Below are 19762 nucleotides of genomic sequence, written 5' to 3'. Positions count from 1 at the left end.
TGTACAGCCTGATTTGAGTCATTTCCACAATATTCCACTGGGGTTTAGCCCAACCAAAAAAAAAAAATGATTTCCTTTGGGAGAATTATGATTTTCAAGTTTCCTAAGACTTTCTGTTCCTTTTGTAGTCAGTCTTCTGACCACAGATGGACCAAAAAATCTGCCTTCAATACAGCAGCCATTGCTCATGTGAGAAACTCTGACTGACTCAGCATGTCCATGGGACTGGCTCCAAAGCATTAATCAATCCTACTCATCTTCCAGGCCAGGCCCCAGAGGCCATCTCCTCTGAGGTGACTTTCCTGTTTAGGTGGCCCATGGCATGATGATCCCACCCACAGCGAATGGACTAATTCTCTTCTGGGGGCACCAGCACACATTGACCAAGAAGCACACAGATCAATGGCAATATCATGTCTAAACAAGTCTCCTTCATCCTTATAATTATTTCATATTTACTTAAAAATTATCTGTGTATGTGGGTGTGTGTGTGTGTGTATGTGTGTGTGTGTGTGTGTGTGTGTGTGTGTGTGTGTGGCAAAAAGGCAAACATTGTTGGGAAAAGAGGAGAAACCTGCCTTAGTTGATGAGGCACCTTCATTTGCCAATTTGGTTGTAGGAAGACTTAAGAGTATGGCTGTGATAAGCTGGGAATGAGAAAAAGAAATCAACAGGATGTGTTGGAATTGGGAAAAGCAAGCTATGAAAGAAAGGCAAGAGGGTTCAAGAAAGGGGTGTGGGCAGTACCTGGAAACTGGAGCCCAAATAAGAGACAAATGGTAAATTTTTTCTAAAGGCAAAATGGCTAAGACAAACCAAGGATGCTGATTATCTCATTGTGTGCTGTTCCCTGTGCTTCACTGTAAAGTGACCAGCCTCGTTGACTGCAAACTTTCAGTAAAATCTGAGGCACAAGCCTTGGCTCAACAACATTATCAGAGGTGAGAGACTGGATGGGAGGATCTCTAAAAGGACAAAATATAGGAGGAGGAAGAGGAGGAGGAGGAGGAGGAGGAGCAGGGTAAGGTAGAAAAGGAGGGGGGGATAAGAAAGAGGAAGAGGAGGTGGAGGGGAGTGAGGAAGAGGAGGAGGAAGAGGGGAATGAGAAGAGGAAGAGGAGGAGGAGGAGGGAATGAGGAAGAGGAGGAGGAAGGGGAAGAGGGAAAAAAGAAGAAGAGCACAAGGAGTAAGAGAGGTAGGGGGAAGAAAAGGAACAGAGACAAAAATAACAGGAGCAGAAACACAAAGCCAGAGGTGACTGGGGAAAATATGAGCTCCCTCAAGGGTTCCTAGAGATTCTGGTGGGGTTGCTGGATGCTCTAGTGCAGGGGTCCTCAAACTTTTTAAAGTGGGGGCCAGATCACGGTCCCTCAGAGAGCTGGAGGGCCGGACTATATGAACTACTAATCCCTACTGTAACACCTCGGCTGCGCTCACTGCCCAAAAAACCTGGCGGGCAGGATCAGACTCCTCTGCAGGCCGCATGTGGCCCGCGGGCCGTAGTTTGAAGACCCCTGCTCTAGTGTATGCATATGATGGCTCAAGCTACTTTTATTTGAATCTTAAATAGTCTGACCTCTAACTCCAGAGACTAAGGATCATATGGAGGAAGCTGGCATGTGGATGATAAACCAAAGCCAACCAACCTCATGCTCCAGAATCTCCCTCATACACTGTCTCCTTTCCAGTGGTGATGTGCGTGCTGCCTCCATGCTACCAGGGCGGTTGGGCTGCAGCAGCTTCAAGCACAGGCTTAGGCATCCCAGAGAATCGTGTTCAGGTGCCAACCTGTCACCCCCTGGCTATGCCCTTCCAGACTTTCCCTCTGGGGACAATAAAACTAATGATCGCACCTAAACCACACATTCAAATGATGTCATGTATTTGGTATCTACATAGCACAGCTTCTGGAGATGATTTTTTATGGAATCTATTGAGGTGACCTGGTTAACAAAATTACACAGGTTTCAGGTGCAAAGAAGATTCTTAAGATTACATGGGGAGAAGCATATAAACTTCTCATGGTGCTCAGTACAGGAAATGTGCAATGAGAATGAGCTAGTGCTTCCCTTTTTTGGCTATTACCCATGGTTCCCTCCTAAGCCTCTTGTTTTGGCATGCTATGCTTTTCCCTCTGAAAGTACCAGGAGTCTGTATTCCTCTGTTTACTTCCCATGCCTTTAGAATCTGCCCCGACTCATCAGATGCTCCATTAAAGGCAGGGTCTTCAATAATGTTCTCCCACAAGAGGGCATTGCCCCAGGCTGTCTGGCGCTCCAGGTCACAGACACAGGGAGGCCAAGAGAGAAGAAATCTCCCCAGAGGCCTCAGAAAAGAGAACACTTCCCCTTCCCCCAGTCCCTCATGCCCATCTGATGCTCCTTTAATTAGAGAGGTTTCCATGAAGACAAGACACCTTGAGGACCCAGCACAGCCATGAGGATGAATACGCTCAGTGGAAACCAGTGAGAATATATTACAATGTTCTTTGACCTTAAAACTGTCACTCACCCAAACATTTAGGGCAGCACTGTCCCGGGGGAACGTGGCTAAGGTGCTGAGGACAGGAGAGAATGGGACAGACCTCGCGCACGCACTGGGTCCTGCCTCCCTGAAGGAGAGAGAGAGAGAGAAGCACATTTAGCAAAGTCAGTGAATGCAGATCCTATGACCAAGGTTTCTGGACCAAACCAGGGCCTTCCCTCATATTAAGTCCCTGGTGCTTGCTGGGACCCAGGTAACTTCTCCCAAGCCGCCTTCTCCCTTCCCTGCAGACCACAGGAGCTGCACCAGCAATGCCCTCCGAGAGATGATGAGGGCATAACTCTCACCCTGGCCAGGCCTCTATCTGTCCTCCTGAGGACCAGCCCACATCTCAGTGCCTGAGATTTGCGGCTTTCAGGACTAAAACTGGGAAAGTGTCAGGCAAACCAGGATGAGGTGGCTTCCCTCCCTCACCCGAAGCAAGCCAAGGAACCCCCTCTTCCAACCCCATCGCTTTGTAGGCCCTGCACATCTTTCCCCAGAAAGGCTCCCCTGCCTGCCACAGCTTACAGCTGTTGCTGGGATGGCTCAGAGGGGTTGGGATCAGGGGAGGCAGCCAATCTGCTCAGAATGGGCGCACTGCAGGCTGGTATTCAGACAAACAATTGCACTGAATTTACCAAGCTAACCTAATCTGTCCATGACCTCAGTAGAGGGTATATGAATCTGAGGTGGCTGGCAGAGCTTCCGTGGACCCGGGGAGAAGTCAAGAGCCTTCAGATAGTGTCTCTGCCCCCCATTCTCAACCCTCCAGCCCCTGTGACTGCTGACGCCCATTCCTTCCTCCTAGAAGGTGCACACACAGCATGCCCACTCCCTTCTCTCTCCCTCAGAGAGGCACCTGGTTGTCAAACTTGCAACTGAATCTCCAGAAAGCTGGCACTGGGGAAAAACAAGATGAAACACAACAAAAACACCAGCTTTGGAGTCACCTTACACCCAACACCTTTGCAGGGCTCATGGGAAAACTACCCTGTGCAAAATGAATTTGCTATCAAATTTGTGAATGATTTCTACCGGTTGGCTTCTCTGGGGTTTGAGGCAGAAACCAAATTAAGAGCCTCAGGCATCCGTTGTCTCAGGCTGATAACTTATATTTCAAGAGGCCTCGGGAAAGGAGGGACTAGCCTCCCAGAGCCCGGGCCTGGCGGGGAAAGGACGCCCTTCACATTTCCTCTGTCCCCAGTACCTTCTGCAGGGACCCTGCATAGCGCCTGGGTCACAGCCAGCCCTCCCCGCACACTGCCGCCTCCTGCAGTTGCCGCCTTCTCTTCCTGTTCTTGCCATTTGTGTTATTATAGTTTATTTTTTTGGTGGGGATGGATGAAAAGGGTAGGGCACATGATGTCTTTTTAAATATTTATGATTTTTAAACCACTTTACTGTTGGATCCTTCCCCAAACCAATAAAGAACATGTGAAAACACCACAATGAGCTCTTCTGTTGCTTTTACTTTATTTTCAGGTCAGCAAGAATCACTAAAAAGCTCCTCAGAACGCTGGCTGTTCCAGGAGCGGTTTCTCTCTGGACTCTGCAGAATCCGAAAGTCTGGCCCTTCACCGGACTCCAGGGACATGGACTCTGAGGACAGAGCAGACGCTGAGGTCTGCCCCGGCTTATACATAAACCACAAATGTCAGATTGAGAGGAAGGACACAGGCTGCCCTTAGCTTTTCATTTCCAAGAAGTCTATCTGCAAATAACTCCCCAAAATGTGGGAGCTCTGGCTGCACGAGGCGAGTTGTGTGCGGGCTTCTCTCGGGAGCACAGAGGACGGATTCTTCTCGGGGACACTCTCTGTTCTTGTTGGATCAGCATCTATTTTTCAGGCATGTTTTAAAGTTACAATTTTTTACATGTTGCATAATTGCATAGGAGTGGACTTGTCCAACGCTTTGGAAAGCTGGCAAAAGATTCTGTGGACTCCAGTAATTTTCCTTACAATGAGGTCAGAGAGCGCGTTTTGCATACATAATGCAGCTGCGGAGTGTGTCTCCCCAGAGTCCTCTCAAGTAACTTGAACTCCAATGGGGGTTTGCTGGTTTGGTCGAGTTTTATTTGGTTTGGGTTGCAGCTTGTGGCACAGTCCCAGTCCCCAGGCTGCCTGCCCAGGGATGCCTCCACAGAGCCCCAGGCCCATTGGCTCACAAGCTGCTTCTTTCTATGATTTCAGCTCCGCAGGGACTCTGGTTAAACTATAAGCTGTGGCTGTGCTGTAAACTAAAAGTGGTCAAGTAGCAGAAGTAAACATTTCTGTTTCTAAAAATGTACGAATCCCCACGGTACCTACACACACTCGGGCTCTGTCGGATGATCGCCATCACCTTCTCCTTAGCGTCCCTGCCTCAACTCTCTTCCACTAATTGACCCTGGAAGGTTCCATATGGTCAGGACTCCTTTCCAGCACACATCCATCATTTCATTATTTGATCAAATATTGGAGGTCTAGCATATGCTGGGGATATACCAGTGAATGTAACCTCCATAAATCACTCTCCTGATGCAGCTGGCATCACCACTGAGCATGCCCCCATGCTAAGGTAGAGGATGAATTACCACTGCATTCAGGGTCAAGTTCAACCCACTCAGGCTACAAGTCACTCGATGATATTTTTTTTTTCTTCCAACACAGAGGCACTACATTTCCCAGACTCTCTTGCAGTTAGGTGTGGCCATGTGACTCAGTTCCAGCCAACAGGAGGTGAATGTAAATAATAGACCACAAAAATATTTGGTGCAAACCAGAGTGAAAGGGGGATGAGGGAAGATAGGAGAGGCTGAAGGGGGTATAAATGATGATGGAAGAAGACTTGGCATGGGGTGAACATACAATACATAGATTATGTATTTTAGAACTGTACACCTATATAATTGTATTAACCAATATCACCCCAAGAAGTTAAAAATAAATAAAGTTTTAAAAATCACAATTCTCCATGCTCTCCCTTCTGGATAGATAACAGGCTGAATGGAGGGCACATTTAGAACTTCATAAGAAATGGAAAAAGCCTGCTTCCCTAAGTCACCATATGGAAATCTACCCACTGTTTAATGAGCAAGGGGAAAAACAAACAAACAAACAAACAAAAAAAGCAAAACACTGCATGAAAACACTCGGATATATTAGTTCTCTATTATCACAGTTAGCCTACTTTGTCAAGATACCCATAATCTTCTTTCCAATCTTCTTTCCTCCCACTCCAACCTAAAGAAAAAGTCCAGGATATTTTATATATATTAAAGGCCCAGTGCATGAATTCATGCATGGTTGGGGTCCAGTCAGCCTGAACAGGGGGGAAGGGGGACATGGGCAGTTGGCCAGCCTGCCTGCTGGTCGAACTCCTGGTCAAATTCCTGGTCAAGGGGACAATTTGCATATTAACATTTTATTATATAGGATATACACTGAGTGGCCAGATTATTTAGCATTCAGAGATCATAATAATCTGGCCAGAGTATTTTATACACACCTCTTTCCCTCTCTCCCCACATCATTGACCCATATGGAAATCCTGCTTCATTCCAGGTCTATTTCAAGCCTCCTCCTATCTATGAAGCCTTCTAAATCTGTTTGTGTTCCAGTCACCTCTTCCGTCTTCCCATATCTCTTCTTTTCTCATCTATTCTCCTGTATTTTTGACACATGCAAGACAACACTGATTTTGCCTTCACACTAGATTATTGTTGGGGCAGGAATCAGTCCTGAGAGCCCAACATCCTTCATAAAGTGATGGGCTCAAGGAATATTTCAGTAAAAGTTTGTTTCATGAAGGACAGAGCCACCACTCTGATGAACTCTAGAACCGGCTGAATTCTTTGGAGGTCTTTAACCACAGGATGCTGATGAGAAGGCACAGTTGAGGGCTGTCTGCATGCACTTACATTTGTTATGTCCTTGACTTTTGCACGTTTTAGGAAATAATCAAATATTTATTGGTACTGAGACTTCAAAAACCAACAGCCAACCTCAACTTATAAAGCTGCTAGGATTCCTAGGATCTTATGTATTTTGTTGAATATTTGAAATTTCTAGATAGTTAAAATACCTAGAGACTACTGGTGATAGCTGGCCCTTGAACAACTCAAGGGTGAGAGGTGCCACCCACCCCCCGTCCCCCATAATGTTTGCACATTTTCATGTAACTACTATATCCTTACCTGGTCAACAAAAAGGTGCCACCCCCCGATAATGTTTGCACATCTTCATGTAACTACTATATTCTCACCTGGTCAACAAAGAAAGGAAAGCCAGGAACTTTCCCAGTACTGATGAGTCCTGACATTCCCCATTTGTCTCTTTTCAGAAGGGCAAGTTTGTTCTTTAGAGGTGGTCATTTGTTCTGATTGCATATATGAATGCTTCTCCAAAAGTAGCTGCTTTTAAAAGACTTGAAACATGTTCCATGTCTCTTGCCCACCCCCTGACTTTTATTTTAGCTGATTTAGTCACGAACACAATGCTTTGTGTCAACGTTTACCCTAGGGTAGCAGTTGTTGCATAATAAAACTCTTCCTGAACAGAGCGATGAGTGCAGGATGATAAAACCATAGCCATGTGCAGGCAGGATGCCTCTCCCACCCCTGAGGACCATTGAGAAGTGGGGGCTGAAACTGTCCTACAGCCTGGAACCTGTCCCTGGACCAGGACACAGAGCCCGTCTCTCTAAAGGGAGGCGAGAAGCGGAGCAGTGCATTTGTAACCAGTTACAGCCAATCAGCTGCACTTGGGCACATTCTACAATGGTCGGTTTGTCCAGTGTTCAATTCTTTCAAGAGAATGAAGTTCTCATTGATTCCAGATGAAAGTAGGAACAAGGGGACAGGAACACTGGAGGGGCTGGTGTAGGGGAGAAAAACATTGTGAGTGACACAGAATACTTATGCCATAACAAACAGGGGTGCAAAGCTGTTTTTGAGCAGAGCACGCACCCTGAGTTACAAATTGGGTCAAAAAACTTCACACATAAGCTGGCCCATTTGCCTCAGTGGCTAGAGCACCGGCCTATGGACTGAAGGATCCCTGGTTCCATTGCAGTCAAGAGCATGTACCTCAGTTGCAGACTCGATCCCCAGGCCCAGTCAGGGCATTTGTGAGAGGCAGCCAAGCGATGTGTCTCACATCAATGTTTCTCTTTGTCTCCCTCCCTTTTACTCTCTAAAATCAATGGAAACATTTCCTCGGGTGAAGATTAACAAACCAAAACTTCACACAGGAAAAAAACAACTGTCCTTGGCACTACCTCACTTTGACCTGAATATTTCTTGTGGTAAAGTTTCAGAGCCTGGCAGTTACTTCCAGGGGTAGAGCTCTTGGTGCTTGGCTTTCCCTGTTCATGGCCAGTGCAGGCAGGGAATCAAGCAGAGGAGGGCAGCAGGTGAGCTGTCCAGCTAAAAGAACAGAAGTAGAGTGGATAGAGGAGAGAGGACACCCAAACTGGTGGGTGATGAGCCTACTTAGAGAGATAAAAAGGTGGGTCACACACACACACACACACACACACACACACACACACACACACACAAACACACACACACACACATTACATTGGCGTACCGGCATATACCACAGTGGTATAATAATTTAGGTGTATGTCTATGTGACCCACTAGACTAGGGTTTTTAGAGGTTGGCTCCATTGACATTTGGGGTGAGATCAGTGTTCTCTGGGGTCTGTGCTATGCTTTGTAAGGTGTTTAGTAGATACCTCCATCCACGAGATGCCAGTATCACCTTTTATCCCCTGGTTGTAACATACAGAAATGTCTCCAGGCTTTGCCAAGTGTCCCCTGGGAACAAAATCACTCCCCGTGGACAACTGCACTAGATCAAAGCTTCCCCAACCACAGTCCAGGCATCTGCATCTTTAATAACCTGCCCTGGTGATTTAGATGCTGCTGCCTGAGACACTGGATTTTTCAAAGTGTAAAATAAAACCCAACTTTGATTTTACACTGAGTCAAGGACATGTGGGGAAAGATTGGCCAAGATAACCTATTTTGTCCCATAAAGTTTAAGTAAACAATACCTGTGGGAAGTACCCTCTGGGCTGACAAAAATAAAAACCCCTTTGTCCTTCACTGCCTATTCAGAGAACCATGACCTCATGCTCTGACTTGGGAATCAAACCGGAAGCAAATCCCTTTTCTTTTCCCCATCAGTTAATGTTTCTAAGTTCAACTGTGCTGTTGTTAATGTTGCTGGTTTGGGTTCCTATTGCTGCCACAAGAAATTGCCACACAGCCTTAGTGGTTTGAAACCACACACATTTATTATCTTCCAGTTCTTGGAGGTCAGAAGTCTGAAATCAATCACTGAGCTAAAATCAAAGTGTCAGCAGGGCCGCCCGCATTCCTTTTGGAGACTCTGGGGAAGAATCCATTGCCTGGCCCTTTCCAGCTTCTACGGACTGCCTGCATTCCTTGGCTCATGGCCTCCTCTCTCCATCATCAAAGCCATCAGTGTAGCATCTTCAAATTTCTCTCTGCTCTGATTCTGGCCCTCGACTTCTGTCATCACATTTCCTGTGACCGTGGCCCGCCTGCCTCCCTCTTATAAGGACTTTTGTACCAGATCCCACCCAGGTATCCCAGGGTAATCTCCCATCTCAAAAGCCTCCACTAAATCACATCTGCAAAGTTCCTTTTGCCATATAAAGTAACAGTCACAGATTTGGGGGATTAGGATATGGACAATTCATGAGCCAAAGGGTACATTATTCTGCCAAGCACAATTATTAGTCAAGAAAAGGTATGTAATTTCACTGTGTAGGCCCAGGTGTAATAGTTCAGGTCTGAAGTCACTACAACACACCAATATAACCTGTTCTATCCACCTTCCTTTCACTGAAAAGCTGGGTTTTCTTGTTTTTCAGAAAGGAAAGATAGTCAAGAACCTAAATTTCATCCCTGGTTGCATGGCTGCTGAGCTGAACCAGTTTTTTGTTCTTCTCCTTATGTGCATGCCTAGTTATTGCATCCTAAATTTAGAAGGTGACATTGTAAGCAGACCATCTGAGTTTCTCATCTCATTCTCTCTTGTCAGGGGCAAAATCCCAGATGCTGATGGACATCCTTAGGAACAATTTTAGGGGGTTAATAAAGTAGGAAAATATCTTAGGTTGCTCACAGGCTTCCTTAAGGCCGAAATGCCAGCCCTGTTGGTGAGCAGTAATCCCCCTAAAAATTGAAGTTCCCACAAGCTGTATGACTTGGCCAGTCATCGCCTGGCCCACGCCAGCCAGCCCTGTAGGGACTGCAGTGTGTTCTGAGGGCCAGAGAGCTGGGACCCAAAGAAGCTGACTGTGCTCATCCTGTTGAAAGACCCTTGCAGAGACTATAGGAAAGTGCCTGGATGGCCTCCGCAGGGGTCTGCAGGCACCACAGTGAGGCCTTGACCTGCTGACAGCACAGCTCCAGGCCGGCTTTCAGCGGCCACCTGAGTGAGCAGGCAGGCCTGGCTGTGCAGGCTGCATGTGCAGAGGTAGAGTCAGAGCTCATAATACCCCTGAAGTAAACCTCACACCCACTGATTAATAGGTGGTGTGCATGCGTTCACTGTTGTATGCTAAGCCTCACATTTAAAGGTGAAGTGTGTCTTCTTTGAGTCCTTGCTCTTAGCTCTTTCCTGTCATTTAGCTGAATGGCAGGTGTTTGTGTTTGTTTTCTTAATTCATGTTTTTGCTTTAAAAAATAAAATTTAGAAACGTTTCCTCTTCCCAAAACCCAGTGTTCCACACAGTCAGACACATCACTGACAAGACGGATACCATTTGCAGCAAATTCCAACTAGTTCTGGGTTTCCACAGATATTTTATTCCTCTCTTTTCTAGTTTAGAAGCAGGAGGAGAAGGCCATCCTCCAGGACCAAGCTCAGATGAGATGGCTGAGCAGACACCCTGGGAAGAGAAGGGCAGCCAAGCCCTGGCCATCAGGATGAATTGGCCGCTGCGGTTTGTTTGGTGTCTGCAGGCCTGTGCAGAGGGACAGCTGAGCATAAGCGATCTGCCCTGAAGAACGTGATACCTCATTCCCGGGTTCCCAGAGGAGAGAGGGAGGGCTTGCTGATGGGACCCTGAGAGTCTGGCCCGGCCACGCCAGCGAGCACGGGTGTTCCCTCTCTGAAACGATCGATAAATAAACAAATAAATCTACAAGAGAATACCCTCCCAATAGTGCACATTCCCAGAGACCACCCGGGTAGGACATTTCTCAACTGCCACCCGAGAGCAAGAGCCAAATAGAGGAAATGGGCCCCATTCCTCCTCTTGCCTTTTGCATCCGAGTTCACCCTTTCATCATCATGTGAGGAGTCAGGGCTGCTGCGAGCCCACCACCGCACATCAAACGCTCTACCCGCAGCCTGGCCCGCTGCCAGGGAGATGAAAGGAACAATCATTCAGAACTCACACCTTCCACGAGTTATGAGCCAGTCCTGAGAGGAAGGAAATAACACCCTTGGCGGGAGAAGGGGCATTTCTCATGCACGCCAGGTGGTCCACACCGCAGACGCGCTGGACATGAGGCAAGGATGAAGGCAGGTGAAGACCTCGGATGGGGCAAGAGTCCCTGGAAATACCGCCCCGCAGAGACAGAAACATGGGCATCCGTGGTGAACTGCTTCTCTAGAATTTTCCTGTTGACCATTAAGTTTCGGCTACCAAAACTAATTTATGCAGACCACGTGCTTTGCGTGTTGCTTCATCTGTTTCCTTAATGTTACATCTGGACTTATCTTTGCCCAAAGCTAGGCTGAGCGTTCACACCGGGCAGGAGCCCCGTTAATATTTCTTCTGTCGTCCTCAAGTGCCTCTGTCTTCCTAGCAAGACCAAGGTAACATCAGACTTGCTTGGTTTTTCAGTTCAACAACTACCTACCTGTTGGGTTGTCAGTTAAAGCTGAAAATAATTCAGAAGTGTGTAGGCTCCAGGGAGGTTTCCTAAGGCATCAAAATATCTGTTGTCTTGAAATGAACTAGTCTTCATTAAGATATGCCCAGCCCTGGCTGGTGTGGCTTCATTGGTTGAATGTCATCCATGCACTGAAAGGAAGGTCACTGGTTCAATTCCCGGTCAGGGTGCATGCCCAGGTTGCAGGTTTGATCCCAGTGGGGGGGGGGGGGGGGGGGGCGTGTGTGGGAAGCAACCGATGGATGTTTCCCTCTCACATCAATGATTCTCTCCCTCTCCCTCTCCCTTCCTTTCTCTATAAAATCAATAAAACATATTTTAAAAACAACATATGTCTGGATTCCCTCCGTATATTGACAAAATTATACTTAGAAGTCTTTGAACTATTTCCTAATACAGTATGCCTGAACACACTCCTAAAAAATAAAATTACATTTAAAGTCTATTTTAATTTCCGAATAGCAGCGGACTAGTCACAGTATTTTGGCTTTGCCTATTCAACAAATTTGTGAGTTTCTATGTGTTAGACACTGTGGTCTTGAAATGAGAACTTTTTAAAAATCTCCATTCAGTGTAATTACTATGTGCACTTTTCTATTTTGTATCAGATGCCAATTGCCTAAAATTCTAAAAAATATTAAAACATTATAAGTAAAGTGTCATGGGGCCCTATAAACACTCTGGCCTCCATCAAGGGACACGGTCCAGGTTGACTAGAGGTTTCTGGCACTATTCATTCAAACTGGTAATACCCCTGGGTATTGGTCTTGTCAACCAATTCGAAGTTTATGTTCTGAGATAATCAGGCTGCAACCCAATCTTGGCAAGCTCTTGGGATGATTGCGATCTAGGCCAACTATGATCAAAGGAAAAGAAGCGTCCAGGCTGTTGGAAACAGCTGTGGTGGGGGGTCCCGGTTTGAGCCAAAGCTAGTGTTCTGACATGTCTGGGCAAGTCTAGTGAAAGGGAGGGGTTCACTCGTTTGGCTTCTCATGAGAAAGAGAGAGAAAAAAGTCCATCCTGAGGGAGGAAGAGATGCAGTACATCAGAATCACCAGTTACTGAGTCGATGGACAGGAGGGAAGTGTTATCTGAATGTATCTGGGCATCTGCCACTCAACTCATCCCAAATCCAGCACCATGGATACCTGCCGCATTGGTTCAAGGGAAGATGCTCAAAGCAAAGCCTGAGAGGACTGTGTCACTAAACCCCTGTGAAATATTCAAGGTCAGGCCCTGGGGATTTGGGATTCCTATAATTGAGTAAAACTCACACAGAGGAAAGAGATGTTGGTTCTTTTCTCTTCCCCTCCACACATGCTCTGTCATCAGAGGCCCCCAGGGCATGAGTGGCAATGCACAATGCAAGCACATGGCAGCAGCAGTCACGCCAGGCTGAGAACCCAGATGCCTGGAAAGTGGTTACATCAGCAGACACAGCAGCAGGGGACTCTACCAGCCCAAAGAGTAGCATCTCCTCTCTCATGAGCACTGACTTCAGGAAGTCTGGCCTCAGTGTCCAGCACAGGGCAGCATAAGATAGCCCCAATGGACAAGGCCCAGGTATATCCTCTGACAACTGTATTTACATATTTCAACTTTGCATTGAAAGAGTCTCAAAACTCCAAATCTGATCCATCCTTAGACTTGCAGAAATAACATCCATGAATGGGGCAATGATACCAAACTCCAGAAACGTGAAGATGAATTGAAAATTTTAGGGAAAATAATGACTTCTTAAAATGTTTATGAAGTCCTAGTCGGTGACGGCATGAGCAAATCAGTTATACCTTAAAGCTCAGTATAAATCAAGAAAGGTTCCAGATTATAGATCAGGAAAAAATACTGGCCCCAGCTGGTGTGACTTAGTGGATTGAGCATTGTCCCATGCACCAAGAGGTTGCTGGTTTGATGCCTGGGTTGCGGGGCATGCAGAAGTCAGCCAATGGATGTTTCTTTCTCTCCCTCTCCCTCTCTTTCTAAAATCAATAAAAACATTTTAAAAAATAAGAAGGAAAACTGGAAACCCTCATGGTTCAAAGGAAGAAATCCCTGGGGTTAAGGGCTCTTTCCGACCCCAGTTTGCTCCTTCCTTACTACATTGCACCAAAGTGACTTAACTGGCCTAAGCTTCAATTTCCTTAACTATGAATGAGAAAAAACAACAGTACCCACTCTCAGGGCGCATATAAAGAATAAGAGGAAGGAGGCAAAGCTTTTAGCCCAGTGCCTGGTGCATAGTAAGTGCTCATTAAATGTTAGCTCTTGCAAATATTCTGGGCCAAATTAATTGAGAATCCCAGCCAACTCCATAAATGAATAAATGAGTGACCTTGGGCAATTTATTTCATCTGAGTCTTGGTTACATTATTGCTAAACAATGCCATTTTCTTCACAAAGCTGTTGTGAAAATTTTATGAGTGAGTGTGCTTAAAGTACCCAGAACAGTACCTGACCTATGTACTTGACCTATAAAACTAATCAATAAAAACCGAACCTTCAGCTCCCTCACCCGATAGCCATTCAAGGTACCATTCAGAGAACAGGGCTGTGCAGGGTCCAGGGCTGCGGTGGCTCTCCCTATGAATTTGCCGGAGAACACTGGTGTTTTCCTTGGCACCAGCAACACATGGAGTAGTCTTTGGGGTGTACAGTAGTGTATACATCACCCATGTATTTGCATAAAGTTTCAAAGCACTTCTTGATATGTGCAGTGTGACAGCGGCTGTCACAATATATTTATATAAGTTCTACGCAGATTTCATAAAATAAACTTGCAAATGTTTGTTTTCCTAAGGAGGGGAGTGTTTTGGCATTGGGGGGGGGGGGACCATTTCATCTTGCTATAGAAAGGAACACAGGCTGGCTTGCTCCCCTATTTGCAGATAGAATAGGTCACCGTGTAACCATTTTTTTAAAAAATGCTTTTTCTGTAAAACACAGCATTGATGGGCACTGAGACCACAGTTCACCTGAGGTCCAGAGGGAAGGGCAGGTGGCCTTCAGAATCCCTCAGGAAGACTGCCCCAGCCCCAGCTGGCTGGCCATCTTCTCATCCAAAGGCATTAGCCAGAAGGGAACAATGATGACAATTTCTTCCAAGCACATGCCGACCTTTACCTGTCCTCATTCCGAGGCACTGGAAGAAGTGTCTAGATTGGCTGAATCTTTCCATCCAAATCAGCAGATAGCATTTTTAGCTTCTGTAGCATTTCCTACATTAGTAGTTTGGGGAATCCTGTTTCCTACGAGGTTAACAGGGACTCCATGACACAATATTCCTACAAAGAAATGGGCTAGGTTGTGCTAACCAAAGTGACATAGGTTTCTTTATTGCAGGACTTTTCTTATCCTTTAACTCATATGCTTATTCAATAGGGAGAATACATGATCTGGTGTTACTCAAAGTTATTTGATCATAGAACGCTTTTTCCCCCCAATATATTTTATTGATTTTCCACAGAGAGGAAGGGAGAGAAATAGAGAGTTAGAAACGTCGATGAGAGAGAAACATTGACCAGCTGCCTCTTGCATACCCCCTACTGGGGATGTGCCCGCAACCAATGTACATGCCCTTTGACTGGAATAGAACCTGGGACCTTTCAGTCTGCAGACCGACGCTCTATCCACTGAGCCAAACCGGTTTTGGCGCATAGAACCCTTTTGACAGAGCACACAAACATATTCCGGTACCATGTAATGAGGACCACAATAAAATGATAAACACCTTTCAATTTACTACTGTAGATCAGTCCTACACATCTGCAACTGTAGCATTCTTTGTTTTTGGCACAAATTTGTGGGTGACAATTTTTGGTTAAATAAGTCCTTCTATTGCATAGTAAATATTCCTTAATTGAGCAATCAATTCTGTTCCCCAAAAACCTTCTCTCACCCCCATAAATACTATATTAAATAGTTCGCTCTTCAAAGTCAACTTCAGGTTATATTTTTATACATTTCAAAAAACAGTGATTTTTATTTGTTTGCAGGATACTGTTGTTACAAGCTATCTCGGGATTCCCATTCTTTTATTTATTGTTTTCAAGATTATCTTGATTTTTTTCCCCCAGAACTTTTCCATATTTACTACAGAAGAAAAAAATTCTAAGCCCTTTCCCAATTCCATAAACCAGGTCACCCTACCAATGCCTGGCATTTCTGGAACATTTCTAAATACCACAGTATGAAAACTCCACCTCCCACGTCCTCTGAAAACAGCTGGCTGCTAACTCCCAGGCTGACTATGCGGCACATGTGGTTAGCCCGTGTTTAAAAGGCGTGCTTGTAGGATACGCTGAGGACTATTCCAGACGTGTCTTTCTCTTGTCTTTCTTTGCCCAGCAAACTTGCCCCTCCACCTCTGGGTGGTCTTTAAGAAATGACGCATTGTACACAAATAGAAGCCTTGTGGGACCCTCAGAAGGTGGTAATGTCAGACACCAAGACCCAAGGAAAAGGCTTACTTCCTGTTGTAGCTCCCTTTGAGTGGGAGCCCCTGTGACCACATTGAGGCTGTGAAAGCCCCAGCCTAGGTTAGGTCAAGGAGTGGAGTAAACAGAGTAAATCAAGGCAGGAGTTTGGGGAGCAGGCGAGGACACTAGACTGGGAGCCACCAGTGCCCAGTGTTTTAAGGAGACAGGGGTTAATATAGCATGAATCTCACAGGTATCTTCAGCCCCTCTTTTCCTGATATTGAAATAAATATTAATATCAATGAAACACTACTTTCAAAAACTGTACAGTTTGCAGTAGCTTTCCCATTAATCTGTTTTCATTTTTACTCCTCCCCGTCAAATTTGTGTTAACATGCATGCATAATTGTATATCTATAGTCCAGGATTATGTCTCTTGTTCACCAGCATGTCCCCAGTGCCTGCCAATAATGACAGCTTTTGTTGGTAGACTAATGCCCTCAGGTAATCTGCCTTCCCTGCTTAAAATCCTAGCAAGCAGTTTTCATGATTTCCCACAATTAACATTGTGTTGGCCATGTACTATTCCATCCTATTGAGGGTATTCTTTATGATGATCTCATGAACACGCCTCCAAATTCCAGTTGTGTCTTTAGATAAGAAAGGTTTTAACAGGGGCATTCAGGATAGTCAGCACAGCCCAGCCAGCTATCCATCTTTCGTTTGGAAGGAGCGAGCTAGCCAGATGTAAAACATGGTGACTGCTGTCCATCACTGCACACGGCTCCTCCCTTCACCTCTAAGTGGGTGGAGACAGCAGCTCATACCTCCTCCCGGGTGGACAGTGTGCACATCTGGGAGCCTTCAGAATGGGGGTCAGCAAAAAAAAATCTCTTATGGCCCAGCCAGCATGGCTCGGTGGTTGAGTGTCGCCCTATGAACCAAAAGATCAAGGTTCGATTCCAGGTCAGGGCACATACCCAGGTTGAGGCTCAGTCTCCAGTGCAAGCCATGTAAGAGGCAGCTGATCAATGATTCTCTCTCATCATTAATTTTCTATTTCTTTCTCCCTCTCTCTTCCTCTCTGAAATCAATAAAAATATATTTAAATATATATGTAGATAGATAGATAGATAGATAGATAGGTATCTTATAGACAGTTCTAGATAAACACATGGGAATCAAACAATGGAAATGCTAAGGAAACTGGAGGGGAAATGTGAAAGACAATTTGCTTTATATTTAAATTAGATATGGATTCCTAAGCTAGACCATATATGGAAAATGTAGTTGAAACCAGTGGTTTTCAAACTTTTTGATCTCGGGATCCCTTTACACTCTTAAAAATTATAAAACCTACCAGAAGAGTTTGTTTACATGGGCTATATCTACCTATTAATAAATATGTATTATACTAGAAATTAAAACTGAGGAATTTTTAAAACTTGTTCTTTATAAAATAACAAAAATCAATTGTGTTAACATAAGTAGCATGTTTTTATGATAAATAACTATATACTTTCCAAAACAAATGAAATACTAGTGAGGTAAGTGGCACTGTTCTACCTCTTCGCATATCTCTTCAGTGTCTGGCTTCATAGGAGATGTGGGGTTTTCCTAGTTTCTTTCAATTTATTGCCATCTGCTTTTTTGGGTGCAGTATATAAAGAAAATCCAGCCTTACACAGATATGTAGCTAGAAAATAGAACCAAATGTTAAGACCTATTTCATATCTTTATAAATACTCTTCTTTGATTCTATACCATACTCAATAATCTTAGAGATTGGCTATAATGAGGAATTCAAAACCATCTATTAAAGTTTGGGTGGACATATTCCCCACATATGATTCTGGTAATACTGAGCACTGCTTGGAAAATATTGATTTAGGCAGATCTTCCAAATATTGGTACATTTCATTATCAAATATTAAAAAAAAAATACATATATTACTATGTCTTACAGCTTCAGTGGCAAATAAAAGTTTTCCCAAAGTCTAATTTTCCCACAAAAGCTCAAATTTTATCACTCTTGACTTAGACTGCCATTTATTTTCTTGAAAATGACATGCTTGTTTTCTTTTATTTTTGAGAAGATGTCTGCCAAATACCCAAATCAAAAAAGGTGTCTGTCAGTCATGCTTTCAAATAAAAAACGTAATTTCCATGAAAAAAAAATGTGACTAGATCAGCTCACAACTCAAACTCGTTGTGTTTTCCCTTTAGAAGTTCACTTATCTGCCTGCCTTCTGCATTCTTCCCATGTTAAAATGATGTATATTAAAGGATATGCTTTAATAAAAATAATTTTAGTCTCACCAAGGACATTTTTAAGTAAAAGTGGTTTTTGTTGTTTAATTAAGAATACCTGGTACTGACCAACACAGCAACCACTTTGGTGCCATTGTCATGACCATGCTGAGGTTCTAGCACTTCCTCTCAATATCAATGCAAACGTAAACATAGCCCCCACCAAAAGGCAAGTAATGACTTAGTATTATGATTAAAGTAGTGTTGAGCACATGAACACTCTGAAATAGTCTTGGAAACTAGAAGGGGTCCATGGGCCATGCAAAGTTTTTGACTCAAAAACTTTGGCTTTCATATTCTGGAGGTCTACCTCCATGAAGTGATTCTTATAACCTTGAAAACCAAACCAAAGTATAGCCACACATTTGGGTCACAGAAATGAATTGTATGGTCCCAAGGAAACACTGCACATCATTGCTTCACCCAGCAAGTTCACTGAGTGGACTACAAGGCCATATGGACTACGGGCGGAAAAGGACAATCAACACCACCCCAGAGCAGCCAGATCTGGGCAATCAAAGCCTGAACACACCCGTTTTGTTCCAGTAAAACTGTCAAGAATCCATATTAGTCATTTACACCCATATTTTCAGGTACTCAGTAGAAAAAAAGACAGCCCTTCGTGTGGGTTAAGAAATGAAGTATAAACCTAGGAGGCAAGACTGAGAAAGAGCAGATGCTTACATCTCCAGAGTTTTGTGTGTGTTTTTTTTTCTCTAAAAACATTATCTGTCATCAACTTCAACTTAGAGGACCAACAAAGTACTTTTATAAATAAACACAGTGGCCATTTTCATTTTAGGGACTCTGAGCTCTTGGTAATCAATCTGATGGCTGTGGAACTCCAGCTAAGCTTTCTCCAATGGGCTTTAGGCAGGGTGTCCTCACAAGACAGTCACTGTTTGTGTAAACAGGACCTACAAGAGCCAGGCCTGGTGTACCAAAGTGAACAACATGGCATTTTTAGCTACTTGCTTAGCCAGCTAACTGCCACGATATTTTGAATTTAATTTAAAAAGGTCTGCCACTTGAATCTATAGACACTTATGGCTATAGTTAAATGTTCACCTAAAGAAAGCTGAAGGAGAAGTTTCCATATTCTCCCTCATTTCAAAATTTAAGAAATCCTTTATAAAATTGATCCATTAAGACAATTACCCAATGGAAAATCTGTGATTCATAAAAATGATGGTGATTAAAATGTCTGATTGTCTAATAGGGTCATCTTTTAACTCTCTATAGTCCTATTTCCCCACTACTGCTCCAAATCTATGTACCTAGAGCCACATCCCCCTACCAGTTTCCAGGGCAAAACAAAGTAAGGGATCAACCAGTCTCAAGCCCTCTATCTCCCCAGCTCCCTCAAGGTACTTCACACTGGACCACCTTTCTCAAAAGGCTGGGCCAGGAGGTCCAATTGAATGCTGAACCCGAAGGAGGGGAATCTGGAATTGCTCCTGAAACTCCAAGAGTTCTTGAGCTTTATCCTGACACCTCCTGGTCATGGGCATCTCCTGCCTTCCCAACGTCCCCAGAGCGAGACAAGCTACCTGATGAATCCTGTTTCAGCTCCCAGACAAATGCAAA

General features: G+C 44.6%; 1 protein-coding gene across 2 annotated transcripts in view; it reads right to left on the bottom strand.

The window, feature by feature from the left end:
• Positions 1-19762, bottom strand: part of BMPER (BMP binding endothelial regulator) — a 187155-nt gene that overhangs the window by 83258 nt on the left and 84135 nt on the right. For both annotated transcript variants that reach the window (XM_084896864.1, XM_084896865.1), the window contains exon 7: positions 2512-2611. In XM_084896864.1, coding sequence (XP_084752990.1) covers positions 2512-2611 — 100 coding nt within the window. The remainder of the gene's footprint in view (positions 1-2511; positions 2612-19762) is intronic.

This window comes from Pipistrellus hanaki, assembly GCF_964339955.1.
Source record: "Pipistrellus hanaki genome assembly, chromosome: 10".
NCBI lineage: Eukaryota > Metazoa > Chordata > Mammalia > Chiroptera > Vespertilionidae > Pipistrellus > Pipistrellus hanaki.
This window is presented reverse-complemented; position numbering and strand designations above follow the sequence as displayed.